Genomic DNA, 22504 nt, shown 5'->3' with positions numbered 1-22504 from the left:
TGGAGGGAGTGGGCCCAGCCCAGCCCGGCCCGGCCCACTGTGGAGGGAGTGGGCCCGGCCCAGCCCACTGTGGAGGGAGTGGGCCCGGCCCAGCCCGGCCCACTGTGGAGGGAGTGGGCCCAGCCCAGCCCAGCCCACTGTGGAGGGAGTGGGCCCGGCCCAGCCCACTGTGGAGGGAGTGGGCCCGGCCCAGCCCAGCCCGGCCCACTGTGGAGGGAGTGGGCCCGGCCCAGCCCACTGTGGAGGGAGTGGGCCCAGCCCACTGTGGAGGGAGTGGGCCCGGCCCACTGTGGAGGGAGTGGGCCCGGCCCAGCCCGGCCCACTGTGGAGGGAGTGGGCCCGGCCCAGCCCACTGTGGAGGGAGTGGGCCCAGCCCACTGTGGAGGGAGTGGGCCCGGCCCAGCCCGGCCCACTGTGGAGGGAGTGGGCCCGGCCCAGCCCACTGTGGAGGGAATGGGCCCGGCCCGGCCCGGCCCGGCCCACTGTGGAAGGAATGGGCCCGGCCCGGCCCACTGTGGAGGGAATGGGCCCGGCCCACTGTGGAAGGAATGGGCCCGGTCCGGCCCACTGTGGAGGGAGTGGGCCCGGACCGGCCCACTGTGGAGGGAATGGGCCCGGCCCGGCCCACTGTGGAAGGAATGGGCCCGGCCCGGCCCACTGCGGAGGGAATGGGCCCGGCCCGGCCCACTGTGGAAGGAATGGGCCCGGCCCACTGTGGAGGGAGTGGGCCCGGCCCGGCCCACTGTGGAGGGAGTGGGCCCGGACCGGCCCGCCGTGGAGGGAGTGGGCCCGGACCGGCCCGCCGTGGAGGGAGTGGGCCCGGCCCGGCCCACTGTGGAGGGAGTGGGCCCGGCCCGGCCCACTGTGGAGGGAGTGGGCCCGGCCCGGCCCACTGTGGAGGGAGTGGGCCCGGCCTGGCCCGCTGTGGAGGGAGTGGGCCCGGACCGGCCCGCCGTGGAGGGAATGGGCCCGGACCGGCCCACTGTGGTGGGGAAACCCTCTGAGTCGGAAAGTTAAAGGTTTCAAGTCCCAGGAGCACACAATCCAGGCTGAGGGTGTGCTGCACTGTCAGAGGTGCCTTCTTTCTGATGAGGAGTTTAAAGGATAGGGCTTCTTGCTGCCCCAGTGTCTTGGCCATTGTTTATCTCTCAATCAACATCATAAAAAGACAGATGATCTGGTCATGGTTGCATTGCTGTTTGTGGAAGCTTGTGTGTGTGTGTTTTGTTTACAGTGATTCCATTACAAACACACCTTGTTGGCTGTAAAACATTTTGAGACATCCTGAGTTTGTCACAGGTACCATATAAATGCAAGTCTTTTTTTTAAAACCATAAAGTCCTGTTGTCCTGCTTGCACAACACAAAAAAAAGCCTTTTGGCCCATTGTGCCTATTCCATCTCTGTGACAGAGCTAACCAATTAGTCCACATGCCATACCATGGAGTAGTGGGATCCGGAATGCAGAATTGGCTTCCTTTTCTTCTCTGCCGCTGCACTGCCTCATCATTAAAACGTCATAACTCAAAGTGTTATGCAGCTTGATGGACACATTGCTGCCATCCTGAACAATCAGTAAAAGCTCCTCCTAGTTATTAATGTCCATGATACAGAGTGTCTTTGAAGTGTTTTCATTTTCTTCCCTATGCCATTTGAGAGTTGGGAAAACAGAAGCTGGCAGAGGAGATTGGACCGTGCCTGGATAATCAAAACCATTGTCGTGGATTTTGCAGTTTTGCCTCGGTGGTTGTGGAAGTGGCTTCAAGAAGAACACTTTATTCGATGGTCCTTCCATTGAATCCAGAGGATGCAGTAGAGACATTGCTGATTAAATTTTTCTAGTGCTCTCATGTGTTGCTAATACATGGTGCAGGTCTCACTGCAGTACAGCAGTGTGGTGACGACAATTGCTCTGTACATGAGGACTTTTGTTGACTTGCAGAGATCTCTGCTGTCAAACAGTTGCTGCTGTAGTTTGTAGAAGGCTGAGCTGGCGGAACAGACCCAGTCCTCATCAATGAAAAATACAGTTTATTTATTAGTCACCAGTAAGGCTCACATTAACACTGCAATGAAGTTACTGTGAAATTCCCCTAGTCGCCACAGTCCGGCGTCTGTTCGGTCAATGCACCTAACCAGTCTTTCAGAATGTGGGAGGAAACCGGAGCACCCGGAGGAAATCCATGCAGACGCAGGGAGAACGTGCAAATTCCACACGGACAGTGACCCAAGCCGGGAATCGAACCCGGGTCCCCGGCATTGTGAAGCAGCAGTGCTAACCACTGTGCCACCATACCGTGGCCTTTTGAGAGAAGTGGTTGCCAAGATTTGGGAAATGCTGAACAAATTCCAGAGTCAACATATTATGGGAGGTGGAATATCCGGCTGACCAGGTCTGGGGTGATATGTAAGTATTTTTTTGTTCAAGGACTGGCTGAGTTTCTTGAATGCACAATTGAAGAGATTGAGAGTGGTTTGCAAATCTGGTGCAGAGTAGGCAATGTCACTGCAGTCATTCACAAAATTAGATCATGTATTTCTATGGTGGTCAGTTTAATTTTGGCATTGAGGCAACTGAGGTTAAAGAGTTTGTCCTCCTAGATGGTATTTAATACTGGCAGCAGAGGGCAGTTGATCTTTGAGGTGAATAGTCACACTCGGGTTGTTAATAGTATTGGATCTATCAAACAGTCTTGCTTAACAGCTGTCTGGATTTTGAAGGCATCTGTTTCAGATCTCCCACTCAAGATAGTTGCAGTCATATCATCTTATGAAGTTTGTTAGACATCCAGATCTTTGAAGCACAATCCACAGAGGCTCAAGATTTACTTGGTTAGATACTTTGAGCAGGTCGTGATGAATTTCTGGTGGTGTTCACAACATTTTTCTAGACACAGAGGTTTCTCTGTAAGGTCTAACTCCACACTGTGTCTCTGGGAGGATTTCTTCAGCCATAGGCAGTAAGTGAATCAGGAGAATGGGAGTCAGGATATTTCCTGCTATGGACATCCTGTGGCTGGGGAAAGCCTCTCAGATATAGAATCATAGGATAACGCAGAAGGAAGCTATTCAACCCATCTTCCCAAGAGCAGTCAAGTTATTCCCATTCCCTGTCTCCCATATCTCTGCATTTTTTCCTCCTCCAAATAGTTACCCAATTCCCTTTGAAAGGGCAGCATGGTGGCACAGTGGTTAGCACTGCTGTCTCATAGTGCCAGGGACCTGGGTTTGATTTTGGGTGACTGTGTGGAGTTTGTATGTTCTTCCTGTGTCTGCGTGGGTTTCCTCCCCCAGTCCAAAGATGGGCAGCTTATGTGGATTAGCCAGGCTAAATGTGTGAGGTTACAGAGATAGGGTGGGGGTGTAGGCCTGGGTAAGATGATCTTTCGGAGAGTTGGTGCAGACTCAATGGGCTGAATGGCCTCCTGCACTGTAGGGATTCTATGGTTCCATGGAAAGCTACGAGCCAATCAGTTTCCATCACCCTATTGGGAAGTGCATTCCCCTTGTTTAGTAAAAAAAATAACTTTTTCTCATGTTGCCTCTGGGTCTTTCATCAGTCACCTTGCATCTCTCTCCCTTGTTATTGACCTTGCATTCTGATATTGATACAATAAAACATTGCAGATTTCTTCACAGGACTCCTAACGGATCACATGAGAAGCCATTATTCCTACAAAGCTCATCACCAAATTCCGTGGCCTGGGGCTTGGCTCCTCTCTCTGCGACTAGATCCTAGACTTCCTAACCCACAGACCCAGTATGGATAGGCAACAACATCTCCTCCACAATCATCTTCAACACCAGTACCACAAGGCTGTGTCCTCAGCCCCCTACTATACTCCTTATACACCTATGACTGTGTGGCCAAATTCCCCTCCAACTTGATTTTCAAGTTTGCTGACGACCATCATAGTGGGTCAGATTTCAAACAGTGATGAAGCAGAGTACAGGAAAGAGATAGAGAATCTGGTGAACTGGGACAACAACAGTAATCTCTCCCTCAAAGTCAACAAAACGAAGGCGGTTGTCATCGGCTTCAGGAAGTGTAGTGGAGAACATGCCCCTGTCTACATCAACGGGGATGAAGCGGAAATGGTTGACAGCTTCAGGTTTTTAGGTGTTCAGATCACCAACAACGCCTCTATTTTCTCAGGAGGCTAAGGGAATTTGACATGTCCGTTCCGACTCTCCAACTGTTACAGATGCACCATAGAAAGCATTCTTTCTGGTTGTATCACAGCTTGGTATGGCTCCTGCTCTGCCCAAGACCGCAAGAAACTACAAAAGGTCGTGAATGTAGCCCAATCCATCACGCAATGGACTGGGTTTCAGTCACGACCGCATTTGGAGTATTGTGAAGTTTTGGGCCCCGTATCTAAAGAAGGATGTGCTGGCCTTGGAAAGGGTCCAGAGGAGGTTCACAAGAATGATCCCTGGAATGAAGAGCTTGTCGTATGAGGAAAGGTTGAGGACTCTGGGTCTGTACTCGAAGGATGGGGAGGGATCTTATTGAAACTTGCAGGATGCTGCGAGGCCTGGATAGTGTGGACAAGGAGAGGATGTTTCCACTAGTAGGAAAAACTAGAACCAGAGGCACAAGCTCAGACTGAAGGGACGATGAGGAATTTCTTCAGCCAGAGAATGGTGAATCTGTGGAACTCTCTGCCGCAGAAGGCTGTGGAGGCTGGGTCATTGAGTGTCTTTAAGACAGAGATAGATTGGTTCTTGATTGATAATCAGGGGTTATGGGGAAAAGTCAGGAGAATGGGGATGAGAAAAGTATCAGCCATGATTGAATGGCCGAGCAGACTCGATGGGCCGAGTGGCCTAATTCTGCTAATGTCGTTTGGTCTTATGGTCTAAACCAGCTTCCCACCCATTGACTCTGTCTACACTTCTCGCTGTGTCAGAAAAGCAGCCAGCATAATCAAGGACCCCATGCACCCCGGACCCTTCTTCCGTCGGGAAAAAGATTAAAAAGTCTGAGGTCATGTACCGCCCGACACAAAAACAGCTTCTTCCCTGCTGCCATCAGACCTTTGAATGGACCTACCTCATGTTAAGTTGATCTCTCTCTGCACCTTAGCTGTGACTATAACACTAATTTCTGCACTCTTTTTTCCTTCTCTATGAACGGTATGCTTTGTCTGTATAGCATGCAAGAAACAATACTTTTCACTGTATACTAATACATGTGACAATCATAAAATCCTTAGGACAGGCAACCAAAAGGTTTTGAAGAGCATCTTAAAGGAGGAAAGAAAGAGAAGACTTGCATTCGTGTAGCACCTTTCATGACCACGAGATGTCTGTAAAGTGTTTCACAGTCAGTGACATTCTTTTGACACACAGTTGTCCATGGAGAAGATGCAGCAGTTGATTTGGGCAGAACAAGCTTTCTCCAACTACAGCATGCTAATGACCAGATTATCTGTGTTTATCGATGTAGGTTGAGGATAAATATTGGTCAGGACGCCAAGACTTTTCATCAAAATGCTACCACAGAATTGTTTACATCTCTGCTTAATGTTTCATTTGAATGACGGTACCTTTTTTGTGGTCTCTCCCATGCCAGCGACATGTTGGCATGCAATGCCACTGGCTTGGCAGTCTTGGCTATGCCATCTGAATGTTTGTCATGTGAATCTAGACCATGTCCTTGAGTTACTGAAGTGTAGTTGCAGGCCACTGTTATTGAACCTGTTTCTGCGATTTTCACCGGTTATTTGGGGAAAGTTGGGTGGAATGATTGGTGACTGACCAGGAGCAGGTACTCTTGGTGCAATCTCCGAACACGCCGCGCCCCAAGATGAGGAAGCTGATCTCCACTGGACTAAAATCAGCAATGTCGGTAAGCATTGTTCTAGAGCCTTGTTGGTCTGTATAGCTTAGTACTATTACATCCCTTGGTGCAATCGAATACAGTAGCATCAAGGTTGTGTCACGGGACTAGTAATCCAGGGGCCTGGACTATTAATCCAAGACATGAGTTCAAATCCCAATACAGCTGTTTGTGGATTGAAATAAAATCTGGAATAAAGAGCTGGGATCAGTAATGGTCACCATGAAACTACTGGATCGTCATCAATGCTATCTGGTTCGCTAATGCCCTTTCGAGAAGGACCACTGTCACCTTTACCCAGACTGACGGATATGTAACTCCAGACCCACAGCAATGTGATTGACTCTGAATTGCTCTCTGAAATGACCTAGCAAATCACTGAGTTGTACTGAGCCAGCCGTCTCTCCGTGATGATTAGGGATGGGCAATAAACTCTCCTGCCTTTTCCCCATAACCCTTGATCTCATTAATCAAGAACCTAGCTATCTCTGTCTTACAGACACTCAATGACCTGGCCTCCACAGCCTTCTGCAGCAAAGAGTTCCACAGATTCAGCACTCTGGCTGAAGAAATTCCTCCTCATCTCTGTTTTAAAGGATCGTCCCTTTAGTCTGAGGTTGCGCCCTCTGGTTCTAATTTTTCCTACTAGTGGAAACATCCTCTCCACGTCCACTCTATTCCCCCCTCATCCTTCTAAACTCCAACTCCACCTAACGCGCGTACGATCTCCGGTTTGAAACTGGGCAGAAAAACTAGCACATGGTTTTATTCTCAGTGGGAAAAGGTCAACACTGCATCGTGACTCAGTGCACTGCCAATCTTAAAGACTGGAGGAATTCCTTGGTTGGCGAGGAGTGGCAGCAGTTGTAAATTGTGGTGAAAAGGAGCAACAGGAAAAAGAGAGGAATAAGAAAGACTGAATAGGTTTTCAAACTTTGAAACTAGACTTCACAAGATCACAAAAGGGCTGAGAGACCTTTGTGCCGACTGAAGCTTAAAAAAACTCATTCTCCTGTGTGACTTTTATCTAATCAATTCTAGAACCAATCACACATTTTCACCTCCATTGCCCAACTCGATGACCATTGCTGGCACTGATTCTGGAGCATTGGATGGGCCTTTGTACAGACTGATTCTGTCCGGAGCTGGTATTTCTGTCTCCGTCCCCCGCCTGATTCTAGTGCCAAGGCAAATCTTTGCAGTAAATATCAGTGAATGCAAGGCTGCTCTGAGACACGCCACGGTAATGAATTTGGGTCGTCTCAGCTGGTTGCTTTTGGGCATAGGGCCATAGCGCAAGTAATCTGCCCTAGTCTGCTGTTGTTTGGCAGTCCCTGAGGCGGCACTGGGTCTCACTCGCACAGGAAGGGTGAGAATAAAGGGACAGGGTGGCAGGAGCTTTAATCCGCATTTCGACATCTGATACCTCACCCCCTTCAACCTGCAATGCAAAGATATTTCATTCCCCAGCACATACTTCCCCTCACATCAGCAAGAAGATGAATGATAAGAAAATTTGTTATAAAACTGAAGGACAGACAAATGTGAAGCTAAAACCAGTCAGCATTCAGAGTAGAAACTTGTTACAAAACCATTTGTATTTGATATTTTCAAAGTAATATGCATCTTAGTGGAATTCCTTCTGGCCAAGGAATTTGTAGTAAGAGTTTACCCCAGTCCAACGCCGGCATCTCCACATCAAGGAATTTGTAGACAGACCCATTGAATGCATTATTTATTTTACTGCAAGGGTTAAGCCCAGTCAGCAGTGCAGCAGCGCAGGCTACTGCGATCAGTGAAGTTTTCATTGACTTACACTAAGTTGTCCTTGACTATTATGAATGACTTTCATGGCATTTGCTGTGATTCACTGTCAGTTTATCTGATGAGTCCATACTTTAAAAAGCACGGCTGCCAAATAATATTGATTTCTGCTGCCTGCAGGATTGGACTGGCTCAGTAATCAAAGCTTCCGCACTGAAGATGCCCTGCAGCTGCACCATCGCATTGTGGGGACTGCAGCAGACTCGACCCAGGGGTCACCCCAGGCAAGGTACAGAGTCCCACCCCTTCTCCCTCAGTGCCTCTCAGCGAGTGTGTGTGTGTGTGTGTCCATTCTCTCTCTCTCTGTCTGTCTGTCTCTCCCTCTCTCCTTTGCCCTCTCTCTCTCTCTCCCTTTTGCCCTCTCTCTCTCTCTCTCTCCCTTTTGCCCTCTCTCTCTCTCCTCTGCCCTGTCTTAGATGTCTAACTACCTTTTCCTCGGCTCAGCTATCTTTTAGTTTAATCTCTAACTTTATCTTTTTCTATGCCTCCTCTTTCCATATTCTTCAGCGTTCCAAAGGTTGATTTATTAACTGGGTGTGTACTGCAGTTTGTACCAACCACTGCTGTGCGAGGTGGCTTTCAGGATAGCTTAAAGCTTTTTGAACTGTGCTATGTTTTATGTAAGGATATCATAGAGGAGCAGTCCTGCTTTTAATCAGCTGAACAAAGTTCAGATTTCTCTATAGAAATCAGTTTGCTTTTCCTTGCAATATCTAAAAAGCTCCAGTATAAGTCTGAATATAATTTTATATAAGAGAGGTAGATCACTTGTAATGGTTTTGTATTAAAGATATTGATCTGCACAGTTCTCAGCCAAATAAACTAAAAGGTGTCCAGGTTTAACATTAGTTCAGCTTCTACAATTGCCCTCAGCACCGGTGATTTTGGGAAGGCCGGGTTGAAACCACTCTCTCCCTGATCACTGTCTGGTGATGTGTGTAGGTGCGGGTGAAGAGAAAGGCAGCTCTCTGAGATTTCTGCACTTCTCCAACTCTGCATTCCGTGACTTCCTTCACCCCGTCTTTGGAGGCTGTGTCTTGTCTATCTAGACCCTAAACTCTGGAATTCTCTCACACAGCCTCAGTCCCCCTTTCTCCTCCTCCTGGACGCTCCTTACCTCCTCCATGTGGCTCGGAACCTGGTAATGCTCCTTTGGTATCACATGGGATGTTTTGTCATGTTAAAGGCACTGTGTAAATACAAATTTTTGACTGGAGATGTGAGGTCTTCCACTGTCAAATAAATCTGGATGCTTACCGGCATGGTGGTACAGTGGTTAGCACTGCCGCCTCATGTTGCCGGGAACTCAGATTCCATTCCTGCCTTGGGTCCCTGTCTGTGAGGAGTTCGCACATTCTCCCCGTGCCTGCATGGGTTTCCTCCGGGTGCTTCGGTTTCCTCCCACAGTCTGAAAGGTGCATTGGCCGTGCTGAATTCTCCCTCAGTGTACCCAAACAGGTGCGGGATGACTAGGGGATTTTCACAGTAGCTTCATTGCAGTGTTATTGTAAACCGACTTGTGACACTAATAAAATAAACTTTTTAATCCAGACTGACACGTGAGAGATGGCTATTTTGGCAAGTGCCCGGAAGGCTTGCGCATTAGCAAATGCTAAGTGGAACTTTAACAAGGGAGGTGATAAAATTGGAAGTGTTTTGACTTTTCTTTACAAAAAGGTAGCGTAGTGGAGTCTTTAAATAAAACTGTCATTCCCACCCGTTGGGTTTTGGGATCTGAAGGCTGAGATAAGACCAATAGAAATGGACTAATGTCATTATCTGACCTTGCAAGCTGCTTTAAAGAAGGAATGAACCTCTCAATTTGCACACTGCAACTTTTCTGTTCGTTAGAAAGTAGGACTGTGCGAGGAAACCGACTCCCGGTGTTGCGTTTAAACTGCCTCCTTGTTGCTCTCACTTTTCTTTGAGGAACTCTGCATTCAAACTGATTTGCAATGCTTTGGGGAAGGGAAAGGAACATTGCAGTCAGTTCTGCTCCCATCGTGCCGGATTTCAGGAATTCCTGCCTCGCCACTTGCTGCACTATTAGCAAGGTGAACTCTGCAGGATTGTTTCAGCCCATCTCCTCTCTACGCTCAGGCTCTGGTTAAGTGCAGGCTCTACTTCCAATCAATCTCACTTTGGCATTCCTGCAAACAAGAGTTTATCCCCTTAAATGCGCAGATTTCTGTGGGGATTTCTGATTTCAGTGATCCTCCCTCCATCCGATCCCATTAAAGGAGGAATTGAGATTGACATTTCATTTAGCAGGACAACCTTCTGAGAAAGAGTTTCTAGTTGACTGGGAAGCAGGATCGAGTGTGCATTGCAACACTCCCTGATCCACCCTCAAATTTCTTTGGAATGGATGCCAGCTATTTTAATAGCCGGAGAGCTAGAGATATAGTTCTTGTGCATTTTTCGACTGTCAGTTAATTCTGTAGTGTTTGCTTATCTTGTCATAGAATCATAGAATCCTACAGTGTAGAAGGAGGTCATTCAGCCCATTAAGTCTGCACCGATCACAATCCCACCCAGGCCCTACCCCCATAACCCCATGCATTTACCCTAGCTAGTCCCCCTGACACTAAGGGGCAATTTAGCATGGCCAATCCACCTAACCCGCACATCTTTGGACTGTGGGAGGAAACCGGAGCACCCGGAGGAAACCCACACAGACACGGGGAGAATGTACAAACTCCACACAGACAAGGACCCGAGCCGGGAATTGAACCCGGGTCCCTGGGGCTGTGAGGCAGCAGTGCTAACCACTGTGCCGCCCTGCTCTGTGTGCGCGAATGAAAAGTTTGATTTAAGAAATAGCCCTCCCAGGAATTAATTCCCATCTTGGTTTCTCATTTCTGTTTGCTATCTGCACAGCTGGGCCGGTTGTCGGCTGGTTGCTAACGGACTGCTGTATTTTTTTTTTCTCCTTTCATTCTGAGGGGAAGAGCTTCTGCTTTTGACCATTGTGGGAATAGCAGGGAATATTCGAGCACACCCATCCCATCGCTTCGAGGTGTTTGATAACGGTGCTTAAAATGTGTGGTTCCTAAAGTAGATGTGGGAGGAAGCCAATAATCTCTGCACGCTCAGGACTCAGTGGGGCCGTTTGGTGCCGTGGCTATTTAGCATTTTAAAAATCAAAAATGTATGTTTCATTCTCCAGCTACCTTTGGTTTATTTAGTCACCTGGAACATGAACCTTATCGTTCAGCTGCATCATTTAGTTCTGGCTTCAAGCACACTTCCTGATAGCCCATCCCAGTTGTTATTGTTGTTTCCAAATCTTCGCACTCTTTCTTGGGGAGCAGTGTTGAGGATTTACAGGTTGATTCCTGCAATCTGACTGGCAGCGATGTGAGCACTCCTTCCATGGCCATTGCCATCTTCACACCAGCCAATAGGTTGGTTATTTCTATTGCACTAGAGAGTTTTTATAGCCTCCCACAGCTCCTATGATATGAGCAAACTCCAGCACACAGACACACTCAGAATCTCCAAGTTTTGTTTCAGTTTTACAATCAATCCCCCTTTTAAATAGATAGAAATATAGGAACTAGAAGCAGGAGGAGGCCATTCTGCCCTGCTCCGCCATTCATCTTGATCATGGCTGATCAAATTCAATATCCTGATTCCCCCCCCCCCCCCTCCCCTCCCCATATCCCTTTAGCCCCAAGATCTATAATAGGAACCATAGGCAGGAGTAGGCCAGAAGTAGATCTTATATATCTCTGTAAGATTGCCTCCTGAAATCTCTTCTTTCTCAAAGCAGCAGATGGATGGACTTTACTTTATCTGAGGGTCACTGTAGTCTGTAAAATCTCAGCAAAAGCATTGTTTAGAAATGTGGCTTTAAAATATTTTAGCAATCCCCGAATGTATTTTCATGTTGATGCTTTGAGTGGCTGTCACTGAGGGATGGCTTAAATTAGGACAACATTGATTCAATCACTGCAGCTTTGGCTTTTCTGTAAAACCACTTAAATCGATATACCATCTCAACTGTTGTAGCAGAATGTCTTTAAAACCCCATTGTAGAACACGACATTTGCTTTGTCTACTTTAAGGTACTAGAATAATTTTTTCCCCTTTTGTAGAGTGGTTAGAATGTGGAACTAGCAACCACGTTGAGTGGTTATGGTGAACAGCAGAGATGTATTTAAGGCGAATCTAGATAAACTCAAAAAAAGGTTATGGCTACAGGGGTTGCTGCAGTAAATACAATGGGAGGAGGCTTGTGTAAAGCACAAACACTGGCATGGGCTGAATGGCCTGTTTCTGTGCTGTAAGTTCTATGTACATGGCTTTTCACCATCCCGTTAGTCATACAGAGTAGGGGAATAATTGTAGCCGTCATTTTCTCTTAATCCACAACAGACACAGATAGACATGAAACAAGGGAAGTTGCCCAGTGGACAAATGTGAGGTAATGCATTTTGGAAGGTCTAATACAGATAGGAAATATACAGCAAATGGCAGAATCCTTAAGAGTATTGCTAGGCAAAGGGATCTGGGTGTACAGGTACACATGTCACTAAAAGTGGCAATGCAGGTGGAGAAGGTAGCCAAGAAGGCATATGACATGCTTACCTTCATTGGCCGGGGTATTGAGTTTAAAAATTGGCAAGTCATGTTGCAGCTTTATAGAACCTTAGTTAGACCTCACTTGGAATATAGTGTTCAATTCTGGTCGCCACATTACCAGAAGGATGTGGAGGCTTTGGAGAGGGTACAGAAAAGATTTACCAGGATTTTGCCTGGTATGGAGGGCATTAGCTATGAGGAGAGGTTGGAGAAACCTGGTTTGTTCTCACAGGAGCGGCAGAGGTTGAGGGAAGACCTGATAGAAGTCTACAAGATTATGAGGGGCATGGACAGAGTGGATAGTCAGAAGCTTTTTCCCAAGGTGGAAGAGTCAATTACTAGGGGGCACAGCTTTAAGGTGCGAGGGGGAAGGATTAAAGGAGATGTACGAGGCAGATTTTTTACAGAGAGTAGTGGGTGCCTGGAACTCGTTGCCGGGGGAGGTAGTGGAAGCGGATACGGTAGTGACTTTTAAGGGGCATCTTGACAAGTACATGAATAGGACAGGAATAGAGGGATATGGTCCCCGGAAGGGTAGGGGTTTTTAGTTAAGTCGGGCAGCATGGTCGGTGCAGGCCTGGAGGGCTGAAGGGCCTGTTCCTGTGATTTTCTTTGTTCCTTGGTGCAGAGATTTGGGTGCCACATCCAGGGATCCAGGTATAACTGCTACTCTCCATGTGCCAGGATCACCATCTTTTGGTCTGAGCTATCACATTCCTAGCAGGGCTGGAGAATTTTGAGAGAGTCACTCTGAGAAGCTCTTTGAGTGAAGAAGAGTTTCTTTGCTCCAAGCAAATTTCAAAAGCAGCTTACAATGTGAGACACTTTGCAATGCTTCAAATGCATTTGCCACATTTTACAAACACAAGTCTATCGTTACCTAACAGTTGAATAATCAGATAAAGTGGATGCCTTGCCCACTTGCCCTTTCTACCAGGCCATGAGAAGAAGGCATGTAAAGTCGCTGGCTCCAACGCACCCCTCCCTGATGAGCTCAATGCATTCTATACCTGTTTTGAGCAAGAGGCCTGTGTGAGAAGCCTTGGATGAACCTGTATCTGAGGTCACCATTGCAGATGTCAAAGCAGCCTTCTTGAAGGTCAACCCACGGAAAGTGACTGGCCCGGATGGGGTACCCGGACGACCACTCAGATCCTGTGCGGATCAGCTGTCAGGGGTATGTGCGGACCTCTTCAATCTCTTTTTACAACAATCTGAGGTCCCTATCTGCTTCAAGAAGACGATCATCTCCCAGTACCAAAGAAAAGCCAAACAATGTGCCTTAATGACTATAGGCCGGTGACTCTGACATCCATCATTATGAAGTACTTTGAAAGGTTAGTCATGGCACAAATCAGTTCCAATCTTCCGGATTGCCTGGACCCTTATAGTTTGCCTACTGCCCCAAGAGGTCCACAGCAGATGCCATCTCCCTGGCCCTGCACTCAACCCTGGAACACCGAGATAACAAGGACACCTATGTCAGACTCCTATTTATTGACTACAGCTCAGCCTTCAACACCATTATTCCCACAAAACTCATCTCCAAACTCTGTGGCCTGGGCCTCGGCTCCTCCCTCTGCGACTGGACCCTGAGCTTCCTAATCCACAGACCACAATCAGTAAGGTCGGCAACAACAGCACCTCCACGATCATCAACATCGGTGCCCCACAAGGCTGTGTTCTCAGCCCCTTATTATACTCCTTATACACCTATGACAAATTCCCCTCCAATTTGGTTTTCAAGTTTGCTGACGACACCACTGTAGTGGGTCGGATCTCAAATAATGACGAGACAGAGTATCTGGTGAACTGGTGCGACAATAATTTCTCCTTCAATGTCAACAAAACAAAGGAGATTGTCATCGACTTCAGGAAGTGTAGTGGAGAACATGCCCCTGTCTACATCAATGGGGACAAAGTAGAAATGGTCAAAAGCTTCAAGTTTTTAGGTGTCCAGATCACCAACAACCTGTCCTGGTCCCCCCACGCTGACATAGTTAAGAAAGCCCACTGACGCCTCTACTTTCTCAGAAGACTAAGGAAATTTGGCATGTCAGCTACTACTCTCTCCAACCTTTACAGATGCACCATAGAAAACATTCTTTCTAGTTGTATCACAGCTTGGTATGGCTCCTGCTCTGCCCAAGACCGCAAGGAACTACAAAAGATTGTGAATGTAGCCCAATCCATCACGCAAACCAGCCTCCCATCCATTGACTCTGTCTACACCTCCCGCTGCCTCGGAAAAGCAGCCAGCATAATTAAGGACCCCACACACCCCGGGCATTCTCTCTCCCACCTTCTTCCATTGGGAAAAAGATATAAAAGTCTGAGATCACGTACCAACCGACTCAAGAACAGCTTCTTCCCTGCTGCTGTCAGACTTTTGAATGGACTTACCTCGCATTAAGTTGATCTTTCTCTACACCCTAGCTATGACTGTAACACTACATTCTGCACACTCTCCTTTTCTTCTCTATGAATGGTATGCTTTGTATAGCACGCAAGAAACAATACTTTTCACTGTATGTTAATACAGGTGACAATAATAAATCAAATCAGGGTGGTACCAGCTATATCTCCGGTCACAGTATTTATGAATATTTGGTGGGTGGATCTTAACCCATCTTTTGTGATTGACGAATATGTGGTCGCCGTAGAGATTTGGTATCCTGAGTTCTGTTATTTATACATGTCTGCTCACACAAGAATGCCTTCTGCATCCAGCAATAGTTTTTGAGGTGGGATGACAGATAAAACCTTGACTTTTCATCTTCACAAGCTTTATCGTGGATAACTTGCCTTTTTTTGAGATTGGCTATTTCATTCATGTTTCACTGGGGAAGGACATAGCACTGAATAAAAAGGATTTCTTCCTGCTTTGCAACTTAGCACATAAAGAAAGATCTTGCATTTATGTAGCACCTTTCATAACCTCGAAAGCTTTTTATAGCCAATGACATACTTATTTTGGCAGAAGTGGGACCACCAGTCCCATTACCCAGTGGCACCAAAACCCTGCAACCACCCATGTCAGACACACTTTCTAGTCTAGATGGCCTTTCTGAAATAAGCCATTGATAGAGCCGTTTATTTGGTTAGTTCAGGATAATCATTAAAGCACTGTGTGGTGAAGCAGTAGGAGGTTGCTTCCTCCACTAGCTGAATTCCTGATGTGGGATTTGCTTTAGATCATGGGCAGGATAGAAGGGAAAGGCGGGGGGGGGGAGAGGGAGGGAGGGGGGGGGGGGGGGGGGGGAGAGGGGGAAGCAGAGATGGGGGGGGGGGAGGGGGAAGCAGAGATGGGAGGGGGTGTGGCTGAAGAAGTCAGGAGTGAATGATGATATTAAAATGGATGCAGCTGGCAATTGGACGACGCTTTTACATGTGATTAAATTTCCACACCTTTGTCCTGCCATTTCAGTGTTTGTTCCGAATTACCTGGGGGTGTGTTGGACCACGGCGAGCAGGATGTCCCAGCCAAAAAGAAGAAGAAAAAGAAGAAACATCGGCAACACAAAAAAGATAAGAGGAAAAATAGAGAGAATCAGACCAACAGCGAGCCTGATCCTGAGTTACTCGCAGATAAAGCCAAAGATACGTGTGCAACGAGGTGATTAAAGTTAATGTCCTTTGTCAAGTCCATACACAGACAGGGGCCAATAGAGCTTGAGCAAGGGCGTTGGTCATGGTTTGAGTTCTACTCTCTTGGCTGGTGCTGAACATTAGTATAAAACCTGTCCGTGTCAAACTTGATCCACAGCCTTTTGGGGAGAGAGAATGACCAATTTCCACTATCCTTTGTGTGAACAATATACTTCCTGACCTCCCTCCTGAATGGCTGAACTCCAGCTTTGAGATTCTGCCCTCTTGTTCTAACTTTCCCCATCATCGGAATGGCTTCTCTGAGAGCTCTGTTGAACTCTTTGAACATTTTAAACTTCTTGATTAGATTCCCCCTCCCCTGCTTTCCCCAACCTTCTAAACTCAAGAGAAAAGAACCTATATTTATGCAATCTGTCCTCCCAAAGTAACCCTCAAAACACTGGTATCATTCTGGTGAACCTGCATCTCTTCAGGGCTATTCTATCCTTGCTGACGTGCATTGCCCAGCTGAATGCAGTAATTTATATCTGGTAAAATGTTATAAGAATTCAATTGGGTAGATTGCAAGAAAATCTTTCCTTTGATGGGGAGGACTGAGAGCAATGGGGACATGATCTTAAATTTAGAACTAGGCCGTTGAGAAGCAAAGCCAGGAGGCACATTGATTGCACAGTGTGAAAGACTCAGGCTGTCGATAGTGGGTCAGTTGGAACTTTTGAAGTTGAAAGAGATTTTTGTTGGGTGAAAGTATTGAGGGGTATGGAGCAAGGGCAGGCACGTGGAGTTGAGATACGGTTCAGTTGTGATCTGACTGAATAGGAGAATAAACTCAAGGGGTTGAATGGCCTACTCCGGTTCCTCTTTTGTTCCCAAATTAGAAGGCATGCTGTTCTTGTTCAGCAGTTCCTCGGAATTGAGGGTGACTTACTTCCACCCTGTCTCTTAGATGGTTGATAGATCCAATACGCGATCTGCAGACACTGCAACATGTGGGGCAGGTGGTGATGGAAGGTTGAGTAGGTGGGTTGTTTAATGGTTTGTGCACTCCCTCCAACACCTCAACTCCTCTCTGCACTTTCCATCTCAATGTGTCACGCCTTCCCGCATGAGCTTTCTCCATTGTCACAAGACAGAGTCTCCCATGAGTCGCCGGGTGTGTTTGACCTCTTCAGGCAATTCTGCTATCCTCCTGGGAGTCCCCTACCATGACCGAGCTCGGAGTAGGTCAGCAGCTTCGGGAGCCTTGTGTCAGGCATACAAACTACATGTCCCATCAAGTTAACTGGTTTGTAGTGATTAGTGCCTGGATGCTGGGCAAATTGGCCTGGGAAGATTCTCCAGCGTGTTGCTGTGTGGCCGTGTGCCTTGGCAGGGTGTAAATTTGTCAATATGTCCTTCACATGGCAGGCCTTCTGACTTTGGTCAGGTTGTCTCCACGGTTGGTGAAGGAAGCTGTAAAATCACTGTGTGCTGTTCTTGTACCACAGCTGGTTGTTAGCTGTAGGACTAGTTTTCTAGAACCCTGAATATAAACTGCCAACCCTCTGTGTCATCAGAGCAGTGTAATAGAATGGGGACGGTAATAACTACAAATGTCCTAATTCCTCCCCAGTCCCTGGGCTGCATAGGAAATGTTGAAAGCAGGTGAGTGATCCCAGGGCAATAATGGTGCTTCTTTGCGCTGTTGTCTGGAGTTTTTCTGAGTGTGAAGGGGAACAGTTTGGGAACGTCTTGGAGAATAATTGGGAAGCCACTTTCTTGGATGGGGAAAGTCAGAGCAGGAGGGCACCTAACGGCAGGTTTGGGAAAATCAGGCTCCCCATTGGACGTGCAAATTTCAATCTCCTAAATTAAATTGGCTAAACTCAATATCTTTGTATTTTAAGTTGAGAAAGGAGATTCCAGAGTAGATGCACACCCACCTCGCTGCAGTCTTCAACCACACGTTTCACAGATCATGCTTAAAACACAGAGCGATAATTAACTTTGTTATTTTTGCAGGTCTGAAGCCAGTACTGATCTTCCTCGGGGTAAATTCATGTGGCTGGATGACCTCGATACGCAGATTGTGCAGACTTTCTGCATTGATAGGAAGGCTGACCCTGCCAACTGGGAGTACAAATCACTCTATCGTGGAGACCTGGCAAGGTACTGGTAACAAGAGGAGCTGTGGATTAAATTCAGTCATGTTTTCCTTCTTTATGTGGACTGACGCCACTAGGTGTGATATTGTCTGGAATGGGCACTTTACTGAGGAACACAGGACTTCACCCAGTCCAGAACTGGAGGAAATTGCATTCCATCTGGGCAGTCCACAAGAGGTTACCTATTGCCACGCATCACTCTATCTTTCAGTCAATTTCTCTGCCAGGTGTCTATCTAGTTTCCTCTTAATCATAGCACAGCACAGAAGGTGGGCCATTCAGCCCATCAAGTTTATGCCAGGTCTTTTGAAAAGCAATCCAGTTAATCCCATTTTCCTGCTCTTTACCCATTTTCTTGCAACTTGTTTCCTTCAAGTTTTTATCCAATTCTGTTTTGGAAGCTGTTATTGACTCCGCATCTACCATCCTATCAGACAGTACAGTTTCATTCTTTAAGATTATCTTTATGACTTGTCTTTGATTGAACTTTTAAACACTCTTGCATCAACTGTTTGCCTTGATCCCAACTTTTGTTTGATTATAGAATCAATACAGTGCAGAAGGAGGCCATTCAGCCCATCGAGCCTGCACCGACAACAATCCCACCCAGGCCTTATCCACTTAACCCCACATATCACCCTGCTAATCCCCTGACATTAAGGGACAATGACCAATCAACCTAACCCGCACATCTTTGGCGTGTGGGAGGAAACCCATGCAGACACGGGGAGAATGCAAACTCCACAGTGACCCAAGGCCAGAATTGAACCCGGCTCCCTGGCCCTGTGAGGCAGCAGTGCCAACTACTGTGCCACCATTCTGCCCCAATCCATAACAAAACTCTACAGCCGTGATTCTCACTGTGGCACAGTGGTCAGCACTGCTGCCTCAGCGCCAGGGACCTGGGTTCCGTTCCCGGCTCTTGGGTCACTGTGTGGAGTTTGCACCTTCTCCCCGTGTCTGCGTGGGTTTCCTTCCACAGTCCAAAGATGTGTGGGTTAGGTGGATTGGCCATGCTAAATTGCCCTTAGTATCAGGGAGACTAGCTAGGGTAAGTGCATGGGGTTATGTGGTTCGGGTCTGGGTGGGATTGTGGTCGGTGCAGACTCGAGGGGCCAGATCGCCGCCTCCTGCACTGTAGGATTCTATGATGTTGTTCTTGTGAAGAGTCTTGGAAAGTTTGCCTATATTGAATGTGCTTTTATATCAATTCGGTTCGTGAATTTGACAATGTTGCTCACTATTTCTGTCTGCCATGGTCTGCTCCATAGTTAAAGCTTGACTCTGTTAGTTTTCCAGGTTTTTGTTATAATTACCTAACTATAACGTGTAATTGCAGAAATTATTTTTGTTCAGCTTCAATTTTACTCTGTTACATCCTACCCGTGACTCTTGACGAATTTTAAAGAGCTCTGACATGGCTCACTAAGTCCACAGGGCATCTCAGCGGAATAACTGCAGCCTGTTAGTGCCAACCATGTCTCAAGAGAAACCGTGTATTTTTAAATGGGAGGATTTGCTGATGGATGCTCCACAACTCATTTATTTGAAGGTGGAAAAGTTCTGTGACTTGGAACACCCAGTCACTCGAACGCAATTAATTTCTCAAGGAGTCACTTCATATATAGAGTGTGCACAAATGGAGTGTCTTCCTCAGTGCCCATGATCCCCCCCCCCCCCCAACTTCACTGACTCCTGAACAATGCTCAGTGTCAATGCCAAGAGGCAAACCTAATTAGCCATGAGATGAAACGCCTCATTAATTGTGAAATTGCAGTCCTTGCAGTCTGACCACTTTCACACAGTAGCAAATGGGATGTGTCCAGATCGATGATGCTTAGCAGAGGCTTGTCACGTCAATTATCTCTGTAGAGGGTAGGAGAGTTTGTCTGGTTAAACTTCACAAATAAAGCGTCAGAGTCTCATCCTTGTGCTGCTGTAGATTTTTCAGACAGCAGTTATACGCGCAGCCTCAATACACCTGCGCAAGGATTAACATTTAAAATTTATTTATTAGTCACAAGTAAGGCTTACATCAACACTGCAGTGAAGTTACTGCGAAATTCACTATTCGCCACACTCCAGCGCCTGTTCGGATCAATGCACCTAACCTGCACGTCTTTCAGACTGTGGGAGGAAACCGGAGCACCCGGAGGAAACCCACGCTGACACAGACAGTGACGCAAGCTGGGAATTGAACCCGGGTTCCTGGCGCTGTGAGGCAGCAGTGCTAACCCACTGTGCCGCCCTATTGGCAATTTGGATTTATCCACAATGAGGGCTTAAGAGAGTTAAATTATGAAAGCGAGTTGCATAAACTTGGCTTGTATTGATATGAGTGCAGAGATTGTGAGGTGGTCTGATTGAGGTGTATAAAATATTAAGGTTTGGTGGGGTAGATACAAAGAAACTATTTCTTCTGGTAGGGGAATCCAAGGACAAAGCACCATTAGAAAATGAAACCTGGACCATTCAGAGTGAAATTGGGAAGCGTTTTTATACACACGCGGCACGTGAAAGGTTGGGGATAGAGGGAACCTGTTGGAGCTTTCAAGATCGAGAGGGATTTTTGATATAGGGTAAATGATGAATGACAGAACAGTAATGAGGGGCTGAATGGTCTAATCTTGTGTTCCTATTAAGAAGGCTCTCCCACGCATTGTATCTTCACATGATTGCTTTGATACTGGTCTGGGGATACTTCACAAATTTATAGTGTTGCTGTTGTTGCCTTGACTGAGAACCAGCCAGAGAATAGACCTGGTGTTTTGGGGTCAGTCCAACAGCAAAAATGATCTTCTTGCCCCATGCTCAGCCTTTTAAAATTCCAATCAGTAGCTTGGAGAGAGTACAGAGGAGATTGATCCGAAAGATTCCAGGATTGATGGTATTAATGATTCAGTTTTGTGGAGAGAGTTGAGAAGCTTCTTCCCTGCTGCTGTCAGACTTTTGAATGGACTTACCTTGCATTAAGTTGATCTTTCTCTACACCCTAGCTATGACTGTAACACTACATTCTGCACCCTCTCCTTTCCTTCTCTATGAACGGTATGCTTTGTATAGCGCGCAAGAAATAATACATTTCACTGTATACCAAAGCATGTGACAATAAATGAAATCAAGCAGAAATTGTTCTCCTTGAATCAGAGCAGATTAAGCAGTTGTTAATAGATGGGCTCAAGATTGAGGGGTTTTGATAGAGCGAAACTGTTTCTACTGGCAGTAACCAGAGGACCCAGGTTTAATATAATTGGCAAAAGAACCATTGGGGTGCGTGAGAAAAAAGTGGCAGCATGTTTATGATCTGGAATTCACTGCCTGAAATGATGGCGGAAGCAGATTCCGCAGCAACTTTCATGGTATATTTTTGTCTGTCTAGCGCGCAAGAAACATTACTTTTTGATCTATCCCAATACATGTGACAATAATAAATCAAATAAATTTTCAAAGTTTTGCGGGCTAGGGAAAAAGAGCAGGGGGAGTCTGGTCTAATTCAGCAGCTCTTTCAAAGAGCCAGTGCACACGGTATAGAAATACCTCCAGAACAAGAGGATAGATAACTGAGGGAAGAGTAGAATTAGTTCGAGACTAAAATGGGTACCTTGTGTGTGGAGGCAAACCACATAGGCATGGTTCTTGATGAATTCTTTGTGCTTTTGCAAAAGAGTGGGATGGAGCAGCTGTTGAAGGTGAGGAGGAGGAGGAGCCTGAAATATTGGATGGGATGAATTTAGCAAGGACAAAATATTAAGGATCTAGCATCCTTGAAAGTGGCTAAAGCACCAACTTGGATGAAATGTAGGGTATAGATAGGGTGAACAGTGGGAAGCTTTTTCCCACTGAAGGGTATAGATAGGGTGAACAGTGGGAAGCTTTTTCCCAGGTCGGAGGTGACGATCACGAGGGGTCACGGGCTCAAGGTGAGAGGGGCGAAGTATAACTCAGATATCAGAGGGACGTTTTTTACACAGAGGGTGGTGGGAGCCTGGAATGCGCTGCCAAGTAGGGTGGTGGAGGCAGGCACACTGACATCGTTTAAGACTTACCTGGATAGTCACATGAGCAGCCTGGGAATGGAGGGATACAAACGATTGGTCTAGTTGGACCAAGGAGCGGCACAGGCTTGGAGGGCCGAAGGGCCTGTTTCCTGTGCTGTACTGTTCTTTGTTCTTTGTTTGTATCTCGCGCTCAACAGAAGTGAAGAGTTGGCTGAATCTCAGACCATCATTTTCCAATTCTCTCTGTGATGTGGTGCTGGAGGACTGCTAATGTTGTGTAAAAAGGGAAGAAGGGATAGATGAGTAACTGCAGGCCAGTCATCTTGGCTTCATGGTTGGCGAATTACTGGACACATTTGAGACGATACAAGCTGTCATTTAAAGATACACAATTCAGACAAGGACGGTCAACATGGATTTGTTAAGTGAGGGCTGTGTCTGAATAACTTAATTGAATTTTTTTGAAGAGGTAGCAAGAGAGATAGAGGTTAGAACATA

The 22504-nt window shown here is 46.8% G+C and overlaps 1 protein-coding gene across 1 annotated transcript in view; it reads left to right on the top strand.

The window, feature by feature from the left end:
• nrde2 (NRDE-2, necessary for RNA interference, domain containing) overlaps positions 1–22504 on the top strand; it is a 78412-nt gene that overhangs the window by 1518 nt on the left and 54390 nt on the right. Inside the window, exons 2-4 of the mRNA XM_078234468.1 lie at positions 7789–7897; positions 15683–15871; positions 17866–18012. Coding sequence (XP_078090594.1) covers positions 7789–7897; positions 15683–15871; positions 17866–18012 — 445 coding nt within the window. The remainder of the gene's footprint in view (positions 1–7788; positions 7898–15682; positions 15872–17865; positions 18013–22504) is intronic.

Source organism: Mustelus asterias, chromosome 18 (genome assembly GCF_964213995.1).
Source record: "Mustelus asterias chromosome 18, sMusAst1.hap1.1, whole genome shotgun sequence".
NCBI lineage: Eukaryota > Metazoa > Chordata > Chondrichthyes > Carcharhiniformes > Triakidae > Mustelus > Mustelus asterias.
The sequence above is the reverse complement of the archived record's forward strand: the minus strand, read 5'-3'. Positions and strand labels throughout refer to the sequence as shown.